The sequence below is a fragment of the Pseudonaja textilis genome, chromosome 6 (assembly GCF_049901715.1).
Source record: "Pseudonaja textilis isolate UNSWEBS1 chromosome 6, rPseTex1.2, whole genome shotgun sequence".
In the NCBI taxonomy this organism is placed as follows: Eukaryota; Metazoa; Chordata; class Lepidosauria; order Squamata; family Elapidae; genus Pseudonaja; species Pseudonaja textilis.
The window spans coordinates 48,229,914-48,249,617 of record NC_141995.1 but is presented as its reverse complement, the minus strand read 5'-3'; the positions used below and the strand labels follow the sequence as shown (position 1 = coordinate 48,249,617).

The following is a 19,704-nucleotide window of genomic DNA, read 5'->3' as shown; positions in this document are numbered from 1 at the left end:
AACAGGGAAACAGACAGAACAATGGAAGTATGGAAGATAACTTAAGAGAAATGTAAAACAAATCTCAGCCATAGGATAAAAATTGCACAGATTTAGTGAAGACACCTATAGAAACCCAGAAGTACTATGAATTTTGAGTCCATCTAAGGGCCAGGAGACAAAGCTCTGGGTTTTTATGTACACATCGGGGTTAGAAGATGGGATAGCAAGTCGGGTGCCCCTTAGTGTATAAAACATTGCAGCACAAAACATTGTGAGCTGTCCTGATACCTCTAGATGACCTCCATAGGGCTTGCTGCCTTAGAAGAGTGAGGAAAATCATCAGGGATGACTCACACCCCGGTCAGCACTTCTTCACTCTCCTACTATCGGATAGGAGATAGAGAAGCATAGCCAGCCCCACCAACAGGCTGAAGAACAGTTTCTACCTGTGGGCTGTCAGACTCCTGAATGGGAAATAACTTCATGCAACAAGGTTACATAGTGCAATAAGATTGGGGCTGGGTTAGGGACTTCTGTCTTGAGAGTTGTGTTGGGTGTGTGTGCACGAAGGGAGGCTTAGCCAATCGCATTGTACCGATGATGTACTCTGACAATAAAGGTAATAATAATCTGGTCGTAGAGAAAGTACTAGTGGGTGTAAATTCCAATGGTTTCTGGGAAACAATGTTTGAGACCTACCACTCTTCACCCTACGGACACAGTGGTGCCATTACAAAACGTCGGTTCTATTGTTTTTACAAGTATTGGGGGGAAAAAAGAGTAGAAGAAAGTGGCATGACTAAATAAGTCACTATCTGTTTATTCCTTACAATCTTCCTTGAGAAAATACCACTGACAGTCAAGTTTCAGAAACTTACATCTGAAAAAAATAAAAATAATAACAACAACGGAGTGACAACTTACAGCTCCTTTGCAGTAGAGTCTTAATTTTCCGGATGGTGTACGCACAATCACAGACATTCTTTTTCTAGAACTGGAAGAATCGAAAAACTGTTAACATTTTTAAGGGACTAAGAAAGCAAAAGACAGAAAAGTAAAAGGTGCTAAAAAGGCCGATGTAATTACCTTGTAAATTCTAACACGTTCAGCAATTCATATCTTTCTTCTTGACCCAGCTGGGGGGGGAGGAAGCAACACTTTACAATTTCAAAGGCATTTCTAATTTCTCAATATATTTTTTTACTGAGAAAATAATACCCTTACAGTTTACTAATTTAATCCACTTACAGATTCTATAATGACAGAGTCTGGCGTTCTTCCAGTAAAAACAAAATGGAGATGCTTAGCTGCTCTGACTAAGGCTCCTTCATCTGTAACAAAACATCCACTATTATTTTTCATGGCCAAATCAATAAGAACAATAAACTCAAAACAATATGTTTACTGTTTTGACCACCAGAAATTAGATTTTTCACCGTCATTTTATTCCTACGCAATTTCATTTCATTCAAATATAATATCCGCTACATTTTTTCCCAAGTAAAAAGAAGCACATTTCATAATTTAAGAATGCTTCACAAGATGACTTTTTTTTTATCATATAATAAGCCTTTCATAGCTCATATAATTTGATGGGGGAATGAATTAGGACCGTGGAATTCCGCTTCAGTTTTCTTGCGTTATTGTTATCACTTCTTCTGTTTGTTTTCTTTTCAAAAATATTAATTAATTGCTTCCGAGCAGTACAAGAACTGTTGGGAAGCATCACAATGTCCGAATATATTTTTATGTTTGTATAGTTAAAATGCGTAACTAGAAAAACCACCAACCTTTTCCTACATAGTCTCTTTTGAAAACAACAAAAACCATGATAGCCTAGCAAATGGCAGCGCCTAGCCAAGCTTAGTTGATCTCACTGTATGGCAGACTAACAGACATCCCAGGGGTATAGGCTAGAGTAGTTAAAAGTTAATTCTTCAAATCAACTTGACTCCTAGTGATTTCATTAAATATATCTGTAAGGTAAATGTAAAAGTTCCCTTTGCACATAATATGTTCTAGTCATTTCCAGCTCTAGGGGGAGGTGTTCATCTCTGTTACAAAGCTGAGGAGCCAGCGCTGTCCAAAGATGTATCTGCGGTCATGTGGCCGGCATGATTAAACGCCGAAGGCGCACGGAACGCTGTTCCTTTCCCACCAAAGGAGGTTCCTATTTTTCTACTTGCATTTTTTTTACACGCTTTCGAACTGCTAGGTTGGCAAAAGCTGGGACAAGGAACGGGAGCTCACTCCGTTACATAGCACTAGGGATTCGAACTGCCGACCTTTCTGATCAACAAGCTCAGCGTCTTAGCCACTGCGTCCCAAACGTATTTGTTTGTAGTGTTCCCCCCCCCACTTTATTAATAATGCTCTTATACCTCTTACATATCTAGTTATTAAATTTATATGCTGCTCATCTTGTGGGAAAAGGCAACCCATAAGCGGCTTATATCACCGCAAGAATTTTGTTTGTGAGAAGAGGGTCCCTGGTGACAGCCCCAAAAGGCGATTGTAGTAATAACCAACATTACAAATTGGGCCCCTAAATACAACCAGAGCAGTGGCTGGTCAATCAATCGGTAATGCACAGTTAGTCCTCGACTTACGACTGCAATTGACCCCAAAATTTATGTTGCCAAGTGAAACATTTGTTCGGTGAGTTTGGCCCCATTTTGCGACCTTTCTTGCCACCATTGTTAAGTTAGTAACATGGTTGTTAAATGAATCTGGCTCCTTCCCATTGACTTGGCTTGCCAGAAGGTCGTAAAATGTGATCACGTGACCCCGGGATACGGCAACCCTCATGACTCAGTTGTCAAGTGGCTGAATTTTGATCACGTGACCATGGGGATGTCACAATGGTTGTAAGTGTGAAAACCGGACATAAGTCGCTTTTTTCGGTGCTGTTGTAACTTTGAACAGTCACGAAACAAACTGGTTGTAAGTCAAGAACTACCTGTAATTCCCTAATGGAGCCTGCTTGCCCACTTCCATTTCCCCAAGTTTCCTATCACTGGTGTGTCAGGATTCTGGCAGTTACCCCCATTTAAATCATGAATCTCGAGCCAAACTTCCAAAACTTCAAAAGGGTTTATTGGAAGTTAATGTGCCGGCACTGCCTGGGTGTAGCTGACTCTGAGACACATAATTCATTGTCACCTTTGATCCTGGTTTCCCCCCACCCCCCGGGTGGCGTCATCAATTGTGCTCTCCAGTTAGAATTTTGCACAGCCGAAACTTCAGTCACCTAGTTACTATCTGTGAAAAACTATTTCGGCACTTTCGGTTTTGCAAGCTGCCGCACTGCTCTTTCAAAACCCCTCCCCTCCCTCCCTTTCTATTGGCAACTCGAAAAAGACCACGGAAATATGAGTTGACAAGGTGTGTGTAAAATAAATTCCTGCTTAGAAAAATTACCAGGAGTGGAAAACGGAAAGGGGATGGCAAAGACATATAAAGCTAAGAGTGGTGGCTACTTCCCTATCTCTAACCTCCAAGGAACGCAGGCATAGATATAATCAAAGACTTTTCACATGGGCTTTTGAAGATCAGGATCTTCTGTCCAGAGCAGCCTGCTATTCCGATGAACGGTGGTGTAAATTATGGGCGTGCACTGTTGAACTAAACCGGTACGAATTCATTCTCTTCACATTACATTGCATGAGGAAATCCTATTATAGGCATGACTTGGTGCGCGGAAAGCCAAAATGCCCTTATAAAAAGCCCAAGCAACCCATAATCCTTCTGAGGATAATGTTCAGCCTACAATTAGCAATGCATCCTCTTTACAATAAACTCCAGGCTAATCCATCCGTTCAATGTCCATATATCTTTTAGCACGTTATTAAACGTAAAGCAGTTCAACTTTATTTAGTTGAAAGCGATTATAGTGCCGCCTAAGCCTTACCTGGAGATGCCGCTTGATAAACTATTCTGTCATCTTCTCTTTCTGGGACAGCTGTGTGACAAATCGCCATCATTGTCAAAAACTCACAAATGATAGGGGCCGTTGGCTGAAAAACAGGAAACAGTAGAATGAATTGTTCTAGAATTAAAAATTGTATGTACAGACAAACAAGTGCAAAATAGCTGTATACAAATAAAAACATTTTTTTTTAAAAAATAAACCTGCATTCATCTAGGAGAAACAAAATGGCAGGGGAAATGATAGAGAGAAAGAAAAGATATACATTTTCTTTATATATAAAAATCAGGTGCTTACTGAAGAAAAGGGATAGTAGTAGAAAAAAGGTTATGATCAGTGCTCCATTCTCTTCTTGATTACAGGCCTGTTTTTTATGCAAATCAAAACTCTACTTTGTGAGCCCTTAAGAGAAAATAAATATTTTTAACTCTTCTGATCATCAGGAATTAGTTCAGTTTTGATCACCATGATGCAATAAATAAATAAATACAAAAGTGGAGACTCTGGAAAGAGTGCAGAGAAGAGCAACAAAGATGATTAGGAGGCTGGAGGCGAAATTATATGACGAATGGTTGTGGGAATAGGGTAGTTTAAGGAAGAGAAGGGCTAGTGGGTGAAATGAGTCAAATCCTCGGCTACAGAAAAGACGACCAGGGGAGACAGGATAGCAGTCCTCCAATATTTGAGAGGCTGCCACAAAAAAGAGGGTGTGTGTGTGTGTCAACCTGTTTTCCAAAGCACCTGAAGGCAGAAGAAGCAATGGATGGAAACTAACCAAGGGAAGAGGCAACCTGGAATTAAGGGGAAAATTCCTAACTGTGAGGACAATTAACCAGTGGAACAACCTGCCTCTAGAAGTTGTGGGTGCTCCATCACTGGAGGCTTTTAGGAAGAGACTGGACAGCCACTTGTCTGAAAAGGTAGATGCTTGTGCATGGGGGTTGGACTAGAAGACCTCCAAGGTCCTTTCCAAATCTGTTATTCTATATTTATTTTATTAAGATTTTTACCCTGCTTTTATTACTTTGCAAATAACTCAAGATGGCACACATATATTAAGACCCCTTCCTCCTCCTATTTTATGTCAGCTTTGAAGTTATTTATTTTGCGTCGCCTTATTTCTGCATCTTACATGTTTGTTTTGCAGGTTTTCCAGTAATGAGGGGTCGCTAAATGTTTTTTCTTCCTTTGCTTGTGGACTCTGCCTAAAAATAAAAGTGAAAGAAATGAAAACATGACTACATGTAGTTACAATAAAAAAACCAAAACAATGTAGCTTCATTAAGCATAAATCATTTAGATTCTGTTTATATCTTTTTTGAAGTAACAATGTTTAATAATTACAATAATTTGTACTTAAGGAGGCAGCTTACATTTTAATTATCCTTCATCCACATATAGTTTGATTAACTATGTAGTAAAATGTAATTGGGTTCAATACAAGATGATGATATACATAATGAAATGAAGGAAATAATAATTAATTTACTCATATGAATCACATCAGAACCAAACCTTTTGCCCACAGATTAAAAACCAAAAGTCAGTCTCTGATAACAAAGTGTTTTCCTAGACTCAGAGGTTGAGTTTTGATGAACGTATATGGATTTTTTGATAATGTTGTAAGACCATACTGTAGTACAGTACTCTAATAATTCAAAAATGAACATTTTAAAACCAGATTATTTATATTTGAGCGAAGTAATCTTCAGTAAAGCTTACTCAGTCTAAAAAAAGGGATGAACAATAAATTTTCTTTGCAATTGAGGAGTCGAATTCCACTTCTCAACAGATGGAAATGTTTATTTGAAAGTATTGTTTCAAAATTACTTTCTCTATATACACCCAGTTTCAGTATGTTAATAATAGTTATAGATCATTGTGAGTAGAAAAGAAATAGCAGCAAAAAATAGTGCTTACCACTCATCCAAAGTACAGCCAAAATCATCGGATTCAGGAGAATGGCTGTATGAAATGTAAAGAAGGCAGAACATAGAAAAATAGCTAAGAAAGCTAAGGAAGGCTTGAAGCTCATCACAGAGAAATTAAAGCAAAGGAAAAAACCTCCACAATTAATCTAGTGATCCACTCATGTAATTGAAACTAAGTTTTTTTAAAAAAAGTTATCCATGTTATTTGGAATCCTACTTTGTTAGGGTCCTGGAGTGCACAGCCTGCCTTATATAACTCAAGCATGTAGCTCCAACAACTATAGAGCAGGGGTGTCCAATCTTGGCCACTTCAAAGCTTGTGGACTTCAACTCCCAGAATTCCCCAGCCAGCAAAGAAAGGGAAGGAGGAGGCTTTAAACACGAGGACAAGGCACAGCCAGGTATGGCATTATAAGGGAAGAGGAAGGAGGGAGGCGCCCTGAGAGGAGTCACATACTTCAAAATCTGTAGCACTGAAATTTTAGGTCCCAGTTTTTATCGTATCTTTTGAAAATCCAATAAATGCAAGTGTGCAGGTGTTCTTATAGAGCAAGGGTCTTCAAACTTGGCAAGTTTAAGACCTGTGGACTTCACACTCCCACAATTCCTGAGCTGACATGACTGGGAAGGAATTCTGGGAGTTGAAGTCCACAAGTCTTAAAGCTGTCAAGTTTGACGACCCCTGGAATAGATGGACTTTGAATGGAGCTAATTCTTTGCACTGTCTTTTAACTTCCATTATCCTGAAGATTTTTAGTACACGTCATCTTTGACTTGCGACCACAAATTGAGCCCAAAATTTATGTTGCTAAGTGAGAAATTTGTTAAGTGAGTTTTGCCCCATTTCATGACTTTTCTTGCCAGATTTGTTAAGTGAATCATTGCGGTTGTTGACTTAGTAGCATGGTTCTTAAGTGAATCTAGCTTCCCTGTTGACGTTGCTTGCTGGAAAGTTTGACCTTGGAATGCTGCAACCGTCGTAAATATGAAGCAGTTGTCAAGCATCCGAGTATAAATCATGTGACCATGGGGATGCTGCAACGGTCATTAAGTGTGAAAAATAGTCAGAAGTCACGTTTTTCAATGCCGCTGTAACTTCAAACGGTCACTTAACGGTCACTGTTGGAAGTCAAGGACTACCTGTATTAGTATGTTAGTATTTTAGTCTTCTGTATCTTTACTTTTAATAATTAACAATCTTTTAATAATTAACAATCTGACAATCAGTGGCTCCCAAGGAAAGAGCACCACGGAGGTTGCTAAAGTTTAAGTGAAAAACCATCCGTGGAAAATACCCAGTTTGACAATTCAAACGCCACGTCTAAAAAGATGAAGCTGACTTAAAACGCAGTCCCTGAACTAGTCTTGCATCAGAGGCTCCTGGTTCTCTTTTGAGACTTTTTTGTTTTTAATGTAAAGATCTTGAAGAGATCTTCGAGAGAATTTTAATGACATTGCCAATGTCCAACTCTAATTTTTTTTCAAAAAAAAAATAAGGTAGCAAGGTAGATAAAACCAGTAATGACGTAAGAGAAAAGAACTCACCCATAAGATATTCCTGCTATGGTACATTTCTTAAATTGCATAACGTTGCACGTCAAGGTACCTGTTTTGTCTGAAAAGATGTATTTGACCTTTAAAAGAAGAAGGCAAATGTTCATTAATATGTTTCATCAAGCATACATTAATGTTGTAGTAATACGTGATTTCTTAAATTATTCAATGTATTGAAAATGCTAGCAATATATATATGTGTATACACACACACACACAGTATTGGGTAGTTTAGATAACAGATCTGTAAACGGTCAGCATAGAATTTAGCACCATTTTCAACTTTATAAGTTAGGAGTATTTTGATCTCAAGAAGGATCATTTGAAGATTTATGTTCTCCCTACATTAAACCTAACAGCAGCTGTTAAGTAAATAGCATCCTCTCTTTTGGGGAAGTGTCCTTAAAGCTGGTGTATCTCCAGGAACTCTTTTTGTTTCTTTCGTAATATTTTATTGAAGTTTTAAAAAATACAAAGATGAAAAAGTAATTGTTAAGTGTTGCTTACTGAGTCAGAATATTTATGATATCTTGTAAATGGTTCCTGTAATGAGTCATTGCTAAAAATGGCACCTTAGGCTCTTTTTTTTTTCTTGCCAGATCTGTAGGACTCTTTATAAATGCTCTGCTGTTCAGAATAGTGGTTGAATTAGGATATTGATATAAATCTCATTAGACCCTGGCATGTTCTGGAGAATAATCCCTAGATCAGGAATGGGCAACTATGGCCTCTTTTATGACTTGTGGACTTCAACTCCCAGAATTCCCGAGTCAGGAATTCTACATGAGCATATTTGGGGGATAAATGTAAACATAATCCATTTAAACATAGGATAGAGAATATTTACATTTTACCAAGTTATCCGTTCATCAGATAAATGACAGTGAAAGGAGATGATTGTGTGAATTTAAATTAAGAAATTACACATTAACAACAGATCCCCCCCCTCCCCAAAAAACCAAAATACCTGGCCAAGTTCTTCATTAAGATTGGATGTACGTGCCATGGCAGCAGTGTCTGTAAGTTCATAATGCATGTCAATATCCTAATAAAATAATAATAAAAAAGCTGAAAAGGGTATTAACTTGTGCACACATTCCGCTGCAATCTGTTTTGAGCAAAACATTAAGCAAGAACTTGTTATTAACTAAACATTTACCAAAATTTTATTCCATGTGTGAATATTAAGGATAGGATGGGGATACTTCTGATATGAAGCCAGGTGTAGACTTCTACCACTGAGAATATGCATTAGGCTATTGATTATCTGTCTTTGTAGTTTTTATTAGGAGTAAACATGTTTTTGCAAGCTCATATCTTAAAACGTTTAGTTGTAAGGGATTTCATTAATCTATACCAGGGGTGTCAAACTCGCATCTTCATGATGTCACATGACAAATTGGGACTTTTTCCCCCTTTGCTAAACCGGGTGTAGGCGTGGCCAGCGCATCCGGTCCATGGGCCGGGAGTTTGACAGCCCTGACCTATACTATTTAAAGCCTGCAATCATCTAAGAATACATTTTGTGACATTTTATCCTGCAATTTAATCTGCACTATTTTAACAAGTAGCCTGTATTGTCAAATATTATCAAATAACATATATTCTATTCTTGAAATGAATTATTAAAAGGACTGCAAATAGCACAATAATTTTTATATTTACCCAATTTATAAAATATGCTTGAATAAATTTGACAACTTCCAGTGTAACTAACAGGCTGATTGGAATTAGATTATTGAAGAGAATGATAAATGTCAGGAAATTGAGTCCAAAATTATTAGCTCCACCATCTGTTAAAACAGGGAGAACAAAGATAAATCATACATGATTTATAACATTAAAGTACAATATTCTAGACATTTATTTAATTAAGTTTATTTTAAAAACTATATATAAAGGTCTCCTAATACCCTGGTTCCTATGAAACCTGCTCTTGAATCTGATTATTTGCCTTGGAAAGGAATCTGAATAGAGATGTCAAAAAAACAAATTGGAAAATAGAAGTTAAACTGGATCTCTGCTAAGATCACAGTGTGGTATAAAACCACCATACATGTGCTGGTGCTATTTAAGTCATTTAGCCTTGTGGTGCGACCGGAACAATCTTGAACTAAAAACACTCAAAACCATAGAAATGATGGTAGATTTTAGGAGAAACCCTCCTACACTACCACTACTCACAATACTAGACAACAATGTAGGAACAGTGGAGACCATCAAGTTTCGAGGTTCTATCATATCTCAAGACTTAAAATGGACACCTAATATCAAAAACTTCATCAAAAAAGCACAATAAAGTATGTTCTTCCTGCACCAACTCAGAAAGCTCAAACTGCCCAAGGAGCTGCTGATCCAGTTCTACAGAGGAATTAATGAGCCTGTCATTTGTACCTCTATAACTGTCTGGTTTGGTTCTGCAACCTAACAAGACAGACACAGACTTCAGAATATAATTAGGACTGCAGAAAAAACAATTGCTACCAACCTGTCTTCAAACGAGGACCTGTATCCTGCACGAGTCAAAAAGAGGGCTGTGGAAATATTTACAGACCCCTCACATCCTGGACATAAACTGTTTCAACTCCTACCCTCAAAACGATGCTATAGGGCACTACATGCCAGAACAATTAGACACAAGGACAGTTTTTCCCCTCATGCCATCACTCTGCTAAACAACTAATTCCCATAACACTGTCAGACTATTTAGTAAGGCTGTATTACTATTATTCTCCTCCTCCTTCCTATTACCTATCTCCTTTTCTACTAATGGCTATAATTTTGTTTGCTTGTATCTTTACGATTTATGTTGTTTTATTTGGTTTCCTAGTATGATTTATGTTGATTGCTTATTTAGTATCCTATGATTATCACTAAGTGTTGTATTTTAGGATTCACGATGAATGTATTTATGACTATGATCATGGTTTATTACTTATATCTTTATGTACACCAAGAGCTTATGCGCCAAAGACAAATTCCTTCCAATCACACTTGGCCAATAAAGAATTCTATTCTATTCTTCTATTCATTTAGACTCTTTGAAATAATGCATGAAATGCAACTACTGTACAAGGTTTCACATAATTTCTAATTTGAACCCGGACAAATATGTCTTCTGGTGAATTTGTATATGATTACGCAAGTGCACACAACACAATTTTGTGTGTGCAATTTTAAGAAGTTACAAAAAAAAGTTATTAAAAAACCATCAAAAATCTTTAGTCAGTATTAACCATAATACTGTTTCAAACAGGTATAAATACAAAGATGTATAATGCACTTATTTTATTTGGTAGACATAAAGTAAGACAGGTATCATTACAGCAGGAAAAATACGCTTGTTTTAAGGGCTTACAGGTTAGGCTGATGTACCAGTCTCTCCCTTCGTGCTTTTGATTCCATATAGCTGCCCCAATGGAACAAACCAGAGACATGGCAATAAGAATGCAGAACAAAAACAGAATTTGTATATTTGTGATCCTTTCCACGTTAGACAGCTTAAGAGGTGGGCTTGTTGAGTTCTGTGGATCAAAAGGAGGGTCCAAAAATAAATATGACATTCATATGCTATTTTGGTTTTTCTTTACTTTCTAAGGACATTTTCATGCTTGGATTAATCATCTTAAATATTCATGTCAATGAATGATATAGCTTATTTTATAAAGGCTTGAAAAACACCGTACAGTTTTAACGTGGGTGATACCTTCCATTGGAAGTGTCAGTAACAAACAATAGGAACTACTGTTAAAATAAATGCTAAAAAGAGCTATATTAGATTTTTGTAGCAATGAGTGTTGTGGCATTTTAAAAATTAACAAATATTGAAATGCATGTGATAAGAAGCTTGACTGTCTTTTATGTACCATGGGATTCCTATAAATTACTACTGATTTAATTTGACAGTAAAATAAATGCATACTTTTATTTATTAATTTATGAGTCATATGTTTATCTAGTGAACTGAGAAACCCAAAGATATAACCCTGATATGTGTCAAATGATACCAACATATTTACCCAATAATAATGATGGCCAACTATTTTTTTTTATCTGTATGGCAAGTCCAAGGTGTTAAGTGTTCATTTACGCAGGTAGTCCTTGACTTATGACCACACTGGAGGCGAAAATTTTTGTTGCTGAGGCAGTTAAATGAATGTTGCCCCATTTTATGACCTTTATTGCCAGAATCGTTAAGCAAATCACTGCAGTTGTTTCATTAGTAACATGGTTATTAAGTGAATCTGGCTTCTCCATTGCTTGTCAGAAGGTTGCAAAGGGAGATCTCATGACCCCCCGGGACGCTGCAACCATCATAAATATGAGTCAGTTGCCAAGCACCTGAATTTTGAGCGTGTGACTACGGGGATGTTGCAACAATTGTGTTTCAGTGATGTTGTAACTTTGAACAGTCACTAAATGAACTGTTGTAAGTTGAGGACTACCCATACGGCCATGCTTCTAATTTATTATCCAACCAGGCGTCTTTTGCCCCTGTCCATTATGGCATAAACATAGAGCAGAAGATCCAAAGGTCTTTAATATACAAGGGTATTCTTGGTTGAGAGACAAACCTGCATAAGTTTTGTATCGTGTCCTGTATAAACCACAATTCCATGAACCCACTGTGTATTTCGGAGCTGAGCACCACGCAGAAGAATCTGGTCAGGCCCCAGTGGGACAGTCCTAAAAGAGAAGATGGCAAAAATTAAGTTACGTTAACTACTTCAGAAATATTCATATAGAAACAGATTTTGGAGGGGGGGGGGGCTTTCCTGGGAAATTCTTAGGCATATTTAACTTTAAGACTTTTTAATGGGAGTAATAACAAGAACGTAATTAATAAGAGCATAATTCTATTATGTTTCTCTTTGCATTTTACGTATCCAAATTGCTATTTTGTGCTAATATTTTTATAGTCCTGTCAATCATTGCAAGTGATCATTGCATCCAAAATTAAGTCACATCCTGATTTAATAGAGGTCACATGATACTCCCCACCATTCTTCTTCTTCATCAGGGATGTTTTTTTAAAGAGTGAAAAAGACAGAGGTAGTACATATGAATCAATAACGCCTCTTGTATCATTAGTAACAGTAGTATAAAAAGCTTTTCAGTTTAGCTTTTGATCTTTATTTGCTGCCAGTGATTAATTTGCAAAAGGCCTTGACTTCTTTGTGCTGCTGATAAAATCAAGGTGCTAGCTATTTTTGTAGTGGAAATCCTGATATACTATGTTGTCTCCCCTTTGGTTCCTCCTTCAATGAGAAGTTTTGTGCGTTAGCAGAAATCATCCAGATATTAAAATGCTGCTGAACCCATTGAGAGGGAAATCTGCAATTCAAGACTTGACTTTGGATGGCCTGGAACCTATGCCAGAATCAGCTGAACTTTGCTTGCCTCTTTCTTAATTTCTTAACATTAGGTTTTAAGTACATTTCTACCAAATGGGAAATCAGGATACGCAAACCATTTCTAACACAAAACAGTCATCCAATCCCCTGCATGTAACATTAAAAAAACAAATAAACACCCTTTTGCCACAGAGACTTGGATTGTAGGCAAAGTTTAACCTCAGTTAGTATTGACTGGAACTAGTTAAAGGGAATAGAGAATATGGCATTAACCACATTTCTCAGAGTCTAGGCCATTTTGTACATCCAGGTTATCTTTATTGCTATTCAATTCTTTTATATGAAAATTAAGTTAATAAGTTAATATATGAAATTAAAATTAATGAAAATTAAGGATGGAAACTGAACAAGGAGAGATTCAACCTGGAAATAAGGAGAAACTTTCTGACAGTGAGAACAATCAACCCGTGGAACAGAAGTTGCCCTCGGAAGTTGTGGGACCTTCATCACTGGAGACTTCCAAGAATAAGTTTATTTATTTATTTATTATTTGGTTTGTCAATTGTTTACAAGATAATAGGTATAAGTAAAAACATAGTTATGAATATGTGGATACATATAAGAAAAATAAAAGACACAACAGGACAGGGACAGTAGGCACGTTGGTGCACTTATGCACGCCCCCTACAGACCTCTTAGGAAAGGAGTGAGGTCAATATTAGACAGTCTAAGGTTAAAGTTAAACTGGACTGCCATTTGTCAGAAATGGTGTTGGGTCTCCTGCCTGGGTGGGGAATTGGACGAGATGACCTACAAGATCCCTTCCAACTCTGATTATCTGTTAAATCTGTTAAAAGTTCATGGATTGTAACGTAATGTTGTGGATTAGGTATTTGCTGTGTGCTTCCTGTTTTCTTTTGTGGGCAAACACAAAAATGTGCATCGTCCATGGCCATCCATAGATAATTCCTGTTGTGCTTTTATGGACAGAGTGCCACTTGCAAAAATGTGCATGATGCATGACCATTTAGAGATATTCCCGCTGTTATGGTTGTTAAGATTTTCCAGAAAATTATGCTTTTGTATGTTGAGCTTTTCCAGCAAACAGCCAAATACAAAAAATGTGTGTTGTATATGTGAATAATAGATGCATTGTTATATTTGTTGAGCATTTCAGCTGACAAATGCACAATTGTGCTGCTTTTTTGTTTGTTTGTTGCATAACTGCCAAGTATGCTGTGCCTGCACAGAACAAGGTCTCAGGCTAATAAGGATTTTTCCTGTGGATTCATGAGCATATATTTCCCATTTCTTCATTTCTGGGTTCAGTTCTTTGCTGCTTGTGCAAGCAACATTCAGGCTTTAGAAATGTTTTTAAGTATTGCTTCTACAGTAGGCTATAAAAACACTTACAATAATCTACTCCGCCAATTTTTCTGAACATTGCATGATAGTTACTACTAAGTTTTGTTTATCATTGACTATCTTGCTTCCAAGCTGGAAAATTAAGAAAGCAACTGGTTTGTTTTGAGTTACCATAAATAGTGGAAGTTTCAAAATGTTTCAAGCTTTCTTTGTCTGAACTTAAGACATTTGAAACACTCTAACTGAATGTGCCAATTGTTTCACAATTTGTTTTACAAATTTATTTTTGTTTTGCACAAGCTCTTTGGGAAAGGAGATACAAGTAGTTCTTGACTTACAACAGTTTACTTAGTGATGGTTCAAAGTTATAGCACTGGAAAAAGTGACTTACGACCATTTTTCACACTTATGACTGTTGCAACGTCCCCATGGTCATTTTTTTAAATTAAAACGCAGCAACAATTCTTTCCACCAATATCAATATTTTACTTTTTATAGCTTTTAAAAAGAAGATAAAAGAAATTGTACTCAAAGTTTGCATACCCATGGCTGTCTAGTCTAATATTTCCAACAAAGTCATAGAGATGTCTATTAGGACTTTCACATTCAATTCTGCCTGAAAGTCTCACCAAGTTGTCAATGTCCTTTATATCAGAGGTCAGTGGTAAGCCCTGTTTGAACAAAAATTTTGGAAATGCAATAGTGAAAAATTAAGAATAAGTAACACAAGGTTACATATGTTTACATCTGTTAATTTATTAGTTGCATTCACTGGTAATGGCCAATCATTGTATACCATGATGTGTATAAGCAAATTCATCCTGCAGCAAATTCAACCATTAGCTTCAGTTTCACAAGCTCTTTTTCTCCTTAATTCCATATAATTATCAAGGCATTGAAAACTGACTCATTTTTATGTAACAGCAGGATGTCATATTGTTTGGAGCAATAAACTGGGCCTCATATGAATTATTGCCAGCTAGAAACACACAGAACTTTATATATATAAAACTAACCCTATATTTTTAATTATGATTTTAAATGGTTCACAATAAAGTTAAAGCCAGAAAGGAAAGATTCAGAAATATCACTCCAAGCCAAGTACAAAATGCATGATGACTGATTAAACTTGTATTGTAGTTGCTAATAACTGTTGATATTTGCCACAATTCTACTATGCACAGCTGATGTGACAAATTTAAGACAACTAAAAGCAAAATTTCAAATGTATCTTCTCTGCACTAACTGCATTCACACATGAATATTGCACTATCCCTAATTATTTATCAGCTGATTAGATATAACATGTTCATATTTTAATTATACATTTACATTATAAAAATTCTGTTTATCTTTTTATAAATGATACTGTTCTTTTGTTTTTCTTCCTCCCTCCCTGTTTGTCTGCAGTGCCCAATTTTCCATGTAAGGTTTTTCACAAAATTGAGTATAAAGTCAAATGCCTAATAAAACTGAAAGGATTGAGAAGATTGCAAACATAAAATTGAAGCGTTATTAATTTTTATACTTGCATTCTGAAAATGCATACACAGAAGGAATATACATTTGCAATATTTTACAGGTAAAACCAGGTTTCTTAAATTGCAGATGCTTCTTTATCTAAATAACAGACTAACACCAGTGATATGCAATACACTTTGGATCAGTGCCTACATCTCTTGAAGATTTAAATGAATGTTCCTATCCCTTAATGCATTTTTTTTTCCACTTTAAGTTTCTGCTTCATACTGTGAACTATGCACTGTGAATTATCTTGGAGCAATAGATGCTCCATATCAACACACATATGACAACCGAGAGGGGAAAATGTACTTCTTACCTGTCGTATTTTTAAATTAGTTTCACCATCTAAATTTGATGTTTCAATGTAGCACATAGCTTGAGGTTCACTGAAAGAAAAGAGAAGACCCATTTTATAAATTAAGCAGCCCAGAATCTAATTTCACTGAAATACAACATCATTCTTTAGTTTATATTATTGTCATTAAAAAAATTACTAATAATTTACATTTTCAGAAAATGGCCCTCAAAATATATAAAGAAAATAATCCATATTGCCTTCATTAATGCACCGGTAGAAACTCACTGATTCCAGAACTTAAAATCGCATTGCCAAGGTTTTAGGCAGAAAAAGCAGGCTAAATAATTTGACAAGAAACTAAGCTTGCAATCCATAAGTTTGAATAACATAAATTCTCAGGGTTTTTTTTAAATAAATAAAGTAACACAAAATAAACAATTATGCAGCACATAGGAAGTCCTTGACATAGGACTGTAATTGAGCCCAGAATTATGATTATAAAACATTGCAATCACAAAGCAGGCCAATAAGTGACTACGTCTGATTTTATGACTTTGTGGCAGTCGTTAAACGAATACGGCAGTTATTAAGCAGATTTGTTTTATCCAATGGCGGTTTTTTGCTGGAAGCAGGAAGTAACTGGCAAAAAAATGACAACCATCACGGGCAACATAATTGCAACTGAACGCACTGTATTGTAATTGTATTGTAATTAAATGCACTGTATAAAATACCAGTGTATTTTCCCCAAAACATATGTTAATCTTGCATTTATGTCATATATTTAATAAATGTTGAATATTTAGTAAAGTTGAAAAGCATGTCCATATTTAAACAGAAATTTCTTCAGTTTACACTTACTTTTTAAAGGTCAGTTTTTCTGAAAATGTAATTGATCGGTTACAAATTAGCAAGCGAATTATTTCAGTTTTAGTATATGAAACTTATTTAAATCTGGACATATTTCACATGATTTAACAAATATATGATGTGTTTGCAATCCTTTACATATTCATCTAGGAGTACATCTACTCAATTCAAACTAGCTTAGTTTTGAATAATCATGTATGTATAGGATATAATTTGGTATGTACATATAATTTAAAATAAGCCCTATTTATCAAATTGGGCTTACACTTGAGTGAATATTTTCTGAAGAACATTGAAAATAAATAAGTAGAATATCACAGATCAGGAAAATATGTTTCATTACAGAAAATACTATATATTGACATTCATCTCTCTAAACAAATCAAATCAATGATGGCAAACAAAACGCAATCCAAGTACAGACACTATATAAAAACTGCTTTTACGGAAGTAGCATGCTGTTCATCCATCAATAAATCCAAATACATGCAATATAAAACATGCAATGTTTAGATCTGTGCTGTGGGTCTTCTATAATTCTCAAAATATATCATTTGTTCACATCAAAAGTATTGTATAAAATTATTGAAAACATGAAGTTCTCGATGGTATGATTTATGATCAGATGATTTATTTATATTTCATGTTTCTAGACAGGCCATCTTACTCAAGAGAGTTGAGTCTAAAACTTTAGATAGCATCTATATAATAATTTCATCAAAACATTTTAGTCATTGGTTTATTTTATAGAATAAATCTGGAGGTAGATCAGCTATTTTTGTATTAAGTGGAATCCTAAGCCTCTTGACTTATAAGTAAGCCCAATTAATTTCAGCAGACTTTATGCTGAAGTACACGGGTGTCTAATTGCACAGGCGGCTTTTATAATCATACAGATTAGCTTAGACAAAGTCAAACATTCCCTTTTATTTCCATTTGAATGAATGTTTGTACATAATAAAACATTCTGCAATGTGTTCATAGCAGAATCCTTTTCTGCCTCGGTTTAATAGAAAGACCCAGAAACACACTTATTCCAGAACTGATTCATTCTAACCTTGTGGACAGACTGATGAGGTCAGCTGGGAGATGCTCCCCATTGGTCACCTTCACTATTTCCCCCACTGCAACCTTTACCAGTTTTGAAATAATAGTAATTATAACAGAATAATAAATAAAAGAGAAGAAATCAAACAGATTAAAAAAAGAAGAAGACAGAAAGTTGAAATTATTATATAAAGCGTGTTAAGGAAGAGCTGACATCTTCCCCCCCATAAAATCTATTTAATTTGGATCAGAAAAATGTGTTATTTAAAATATTTTTAGAGACAGCAAAAATAACCCTAAAATGTGGAGGTCAAAGCGTAACTTGTCAAGCACTGGGAAATCAGGAGATTCAGGCAGTTCAAATAAGTATAAAGATTTATTGCAAGCTATAAGAATCTGAGCAACTAACAGTCAAGGGAAATGAGCGGGAGATAAGAAGGCATTTAAGATGGACTGGACTTAGATGTCTTGTGGGCGCGCAGGGACTCGCAACTTATGAAGTGTTTGACCCCTCCCTCAGGCTCACCCAGGTCATCTCCAGTAATACAAATTCATAGTATTAGAAAGGAAATAGAAAATAATTATTTAACTTTAGCAAAATAATAAAAACAATCTGTAAAAGGAATGGAGGGAAATCTCTTGGTTTCCTTTTCAGATACTAGGAAACTCCTTTAACAGAATTAATAAATACTGGAATTCGTGGTTGTTCCACAATACTAGAGAGGTACTCTGATATTTCTAGAAATTCAAATTCAGCACATCTACCAGGAAGGCATGATGTAGATGGGAATCAAATAGCCATACCCGCACCAATTTCCTCATAGAAAATAACAAAATAGTGTGAGGTGTCAGCTTCTATTTAGAAAGGAAAAGCCTATTTATGTACAAGAATTACATATGCTAAAAATCTTCAGGTAGGGGTAGTAAAATAGTCTCTTTAAATATTTGTATTTGAAGATAATGACCCAATCAAATAGATTTTGAAGGGAAAAATGTTTCATATATTGAGTTGTCCAAGGAAACACAGATAAACAAGATTAAATTTTACAGAATTTGAATTCTGAAAGCATGAATTGAGGTTAGAACACTTAGAACATTATATTCTCAGGAAAATGTCAATAACATTTTGCAATGCTTCAATATTAAGACAACATTGTGCCGCAAACTATCATTTTATTTTCAATTGATATATTTGGGGTGATAAATTAAATAAAATTAGGAGGGAAGGCTTCTGAGTTTATTAATAATTAATATATTAATAATTAATAATATATTAATAATATATCAATAATATATCAATTATTAATATAATAATATATAGTAATATATAGTAATTAATATATCCAGCATTTCTGTTTATTCTTTATTTCCTTGGTGCAATTATGGATCAAAGTTGGAGAGAGAAAACAGATTCTATTCTGGAAGCATTTATAGCATCTCTACCTTGATGAGAGAAGTACAATGTCAGCAGGTATATATTCTTTGCCTTTTATTAAAACTATATCTCCAACATCTACCTGAAAGAAAACTGGGAATTGGTTAATGGTCTGAAACTAGCAGAATAATCCTTTCCTTTGCTGCATTTAAGTACGTATTGTGTAATAAAAGTAGTAAACTACTTAAAATGGAATTGATAGTATATAAGAGATTTAAAAACCTTAGATAAGGCATTCTCATCTAAGTATAGTTTTTCTCCCATTTAACAGAATGACCACATTTCTATTTTCATTTTATGACAGGAAGTAAAGCACCATTTCCTCATAACAAAACATAATGATCTGTTTTGTTACTTGGTATGAATACAAAAGACATCTTTGTAGTCAGTCAGCTCTTCACCTTATTTAGATCGTG

General features: G+C 35.5%; 1 protein-coding gene across 5 annotated transcripts in view; it reads right to left on the bottom strand.

Moving 5' to 3' along the window:
- The window catches only part of ATP8A1 (ATPase phospholipid transporting 8A1), a 63,564-nt gene that overhangs the window by 28,447 nt on the left and 15,413 nt on the right, over nucleotides 1-19,704 (bottom strand). Inside the window, exons 1-15 of one of the 5 annotated variants that reach the window (XM_087936764.1) lie at nucleotides 19,297-19,360; nucleotides 17,864-17,937; nucleotides 15,955-16,024; nucleotides 14,658-14,785; nucleotides 11,970-12,081; nucleotides 10,754-10,919; nucleotides 9,061-9,188; nucleotides 8,363-8,440; nucleotides 7,387-7,475; nucleotides 5,831-5,875; nucleotides 5,043-5,115; nucleotides 3,893-3,998; nucleotides 1,231-1,313; nucleotides 1,069-1,118; nucleotides 907-976 (exon numbers count right to left, since the gene is read on the bottom strand). In XM_087936764.1, coding sequence (XP_087792890.1) covers nucleotides 907-976; nucleotides 1,069-1,118; nucleotides 1,231-1,313; nucleotides 3,893-3,998; nucleotides 5,043-5,115; nucleotides 5,831-5,875; nucleotides 7,387-7,475; nucleotides 8,363-8,440; nucleotides 9,061-9,188; nucleotides 10,754-10,919; nucleotides 11,970-12,081; nucleotides 14,658-14,785; nucleotides 15,955-16,011 — 1,185 coding nt within the window. In that variant the 5' untranslated portion in view covers nucleotides 16,012-16,024; nucleotides 17,864-17,937; nucleotides 19,297-19,360. Of the gene's footprint in view, nucleotides 1-906; nucleotides 977-1,068; nucleotides 1,119-1,230; nucleotides 1,314-3,892; nucleotides 3,999-5,042; nucleotides 5,116-5,830; nucleotides 5,876-7,386; nucleotides 7,476-8,362; nucleotides 8,441-9,060; nucleotides 9,189-10,753; nucleotides 10,920-11,969; nucleotides 12,082-14,657; nucleotides 14,786-15,954; nucleotides 16,025-17,863; nucleotides 17,938-19,296; nucleotides 19,371-19,704 lie in introns of those variants that run through there. The other 4 variants (XM_026699793.2, XM_026699794.2, XM_087936763.1 and 1 more) reach the window with 4 other exon arrangements.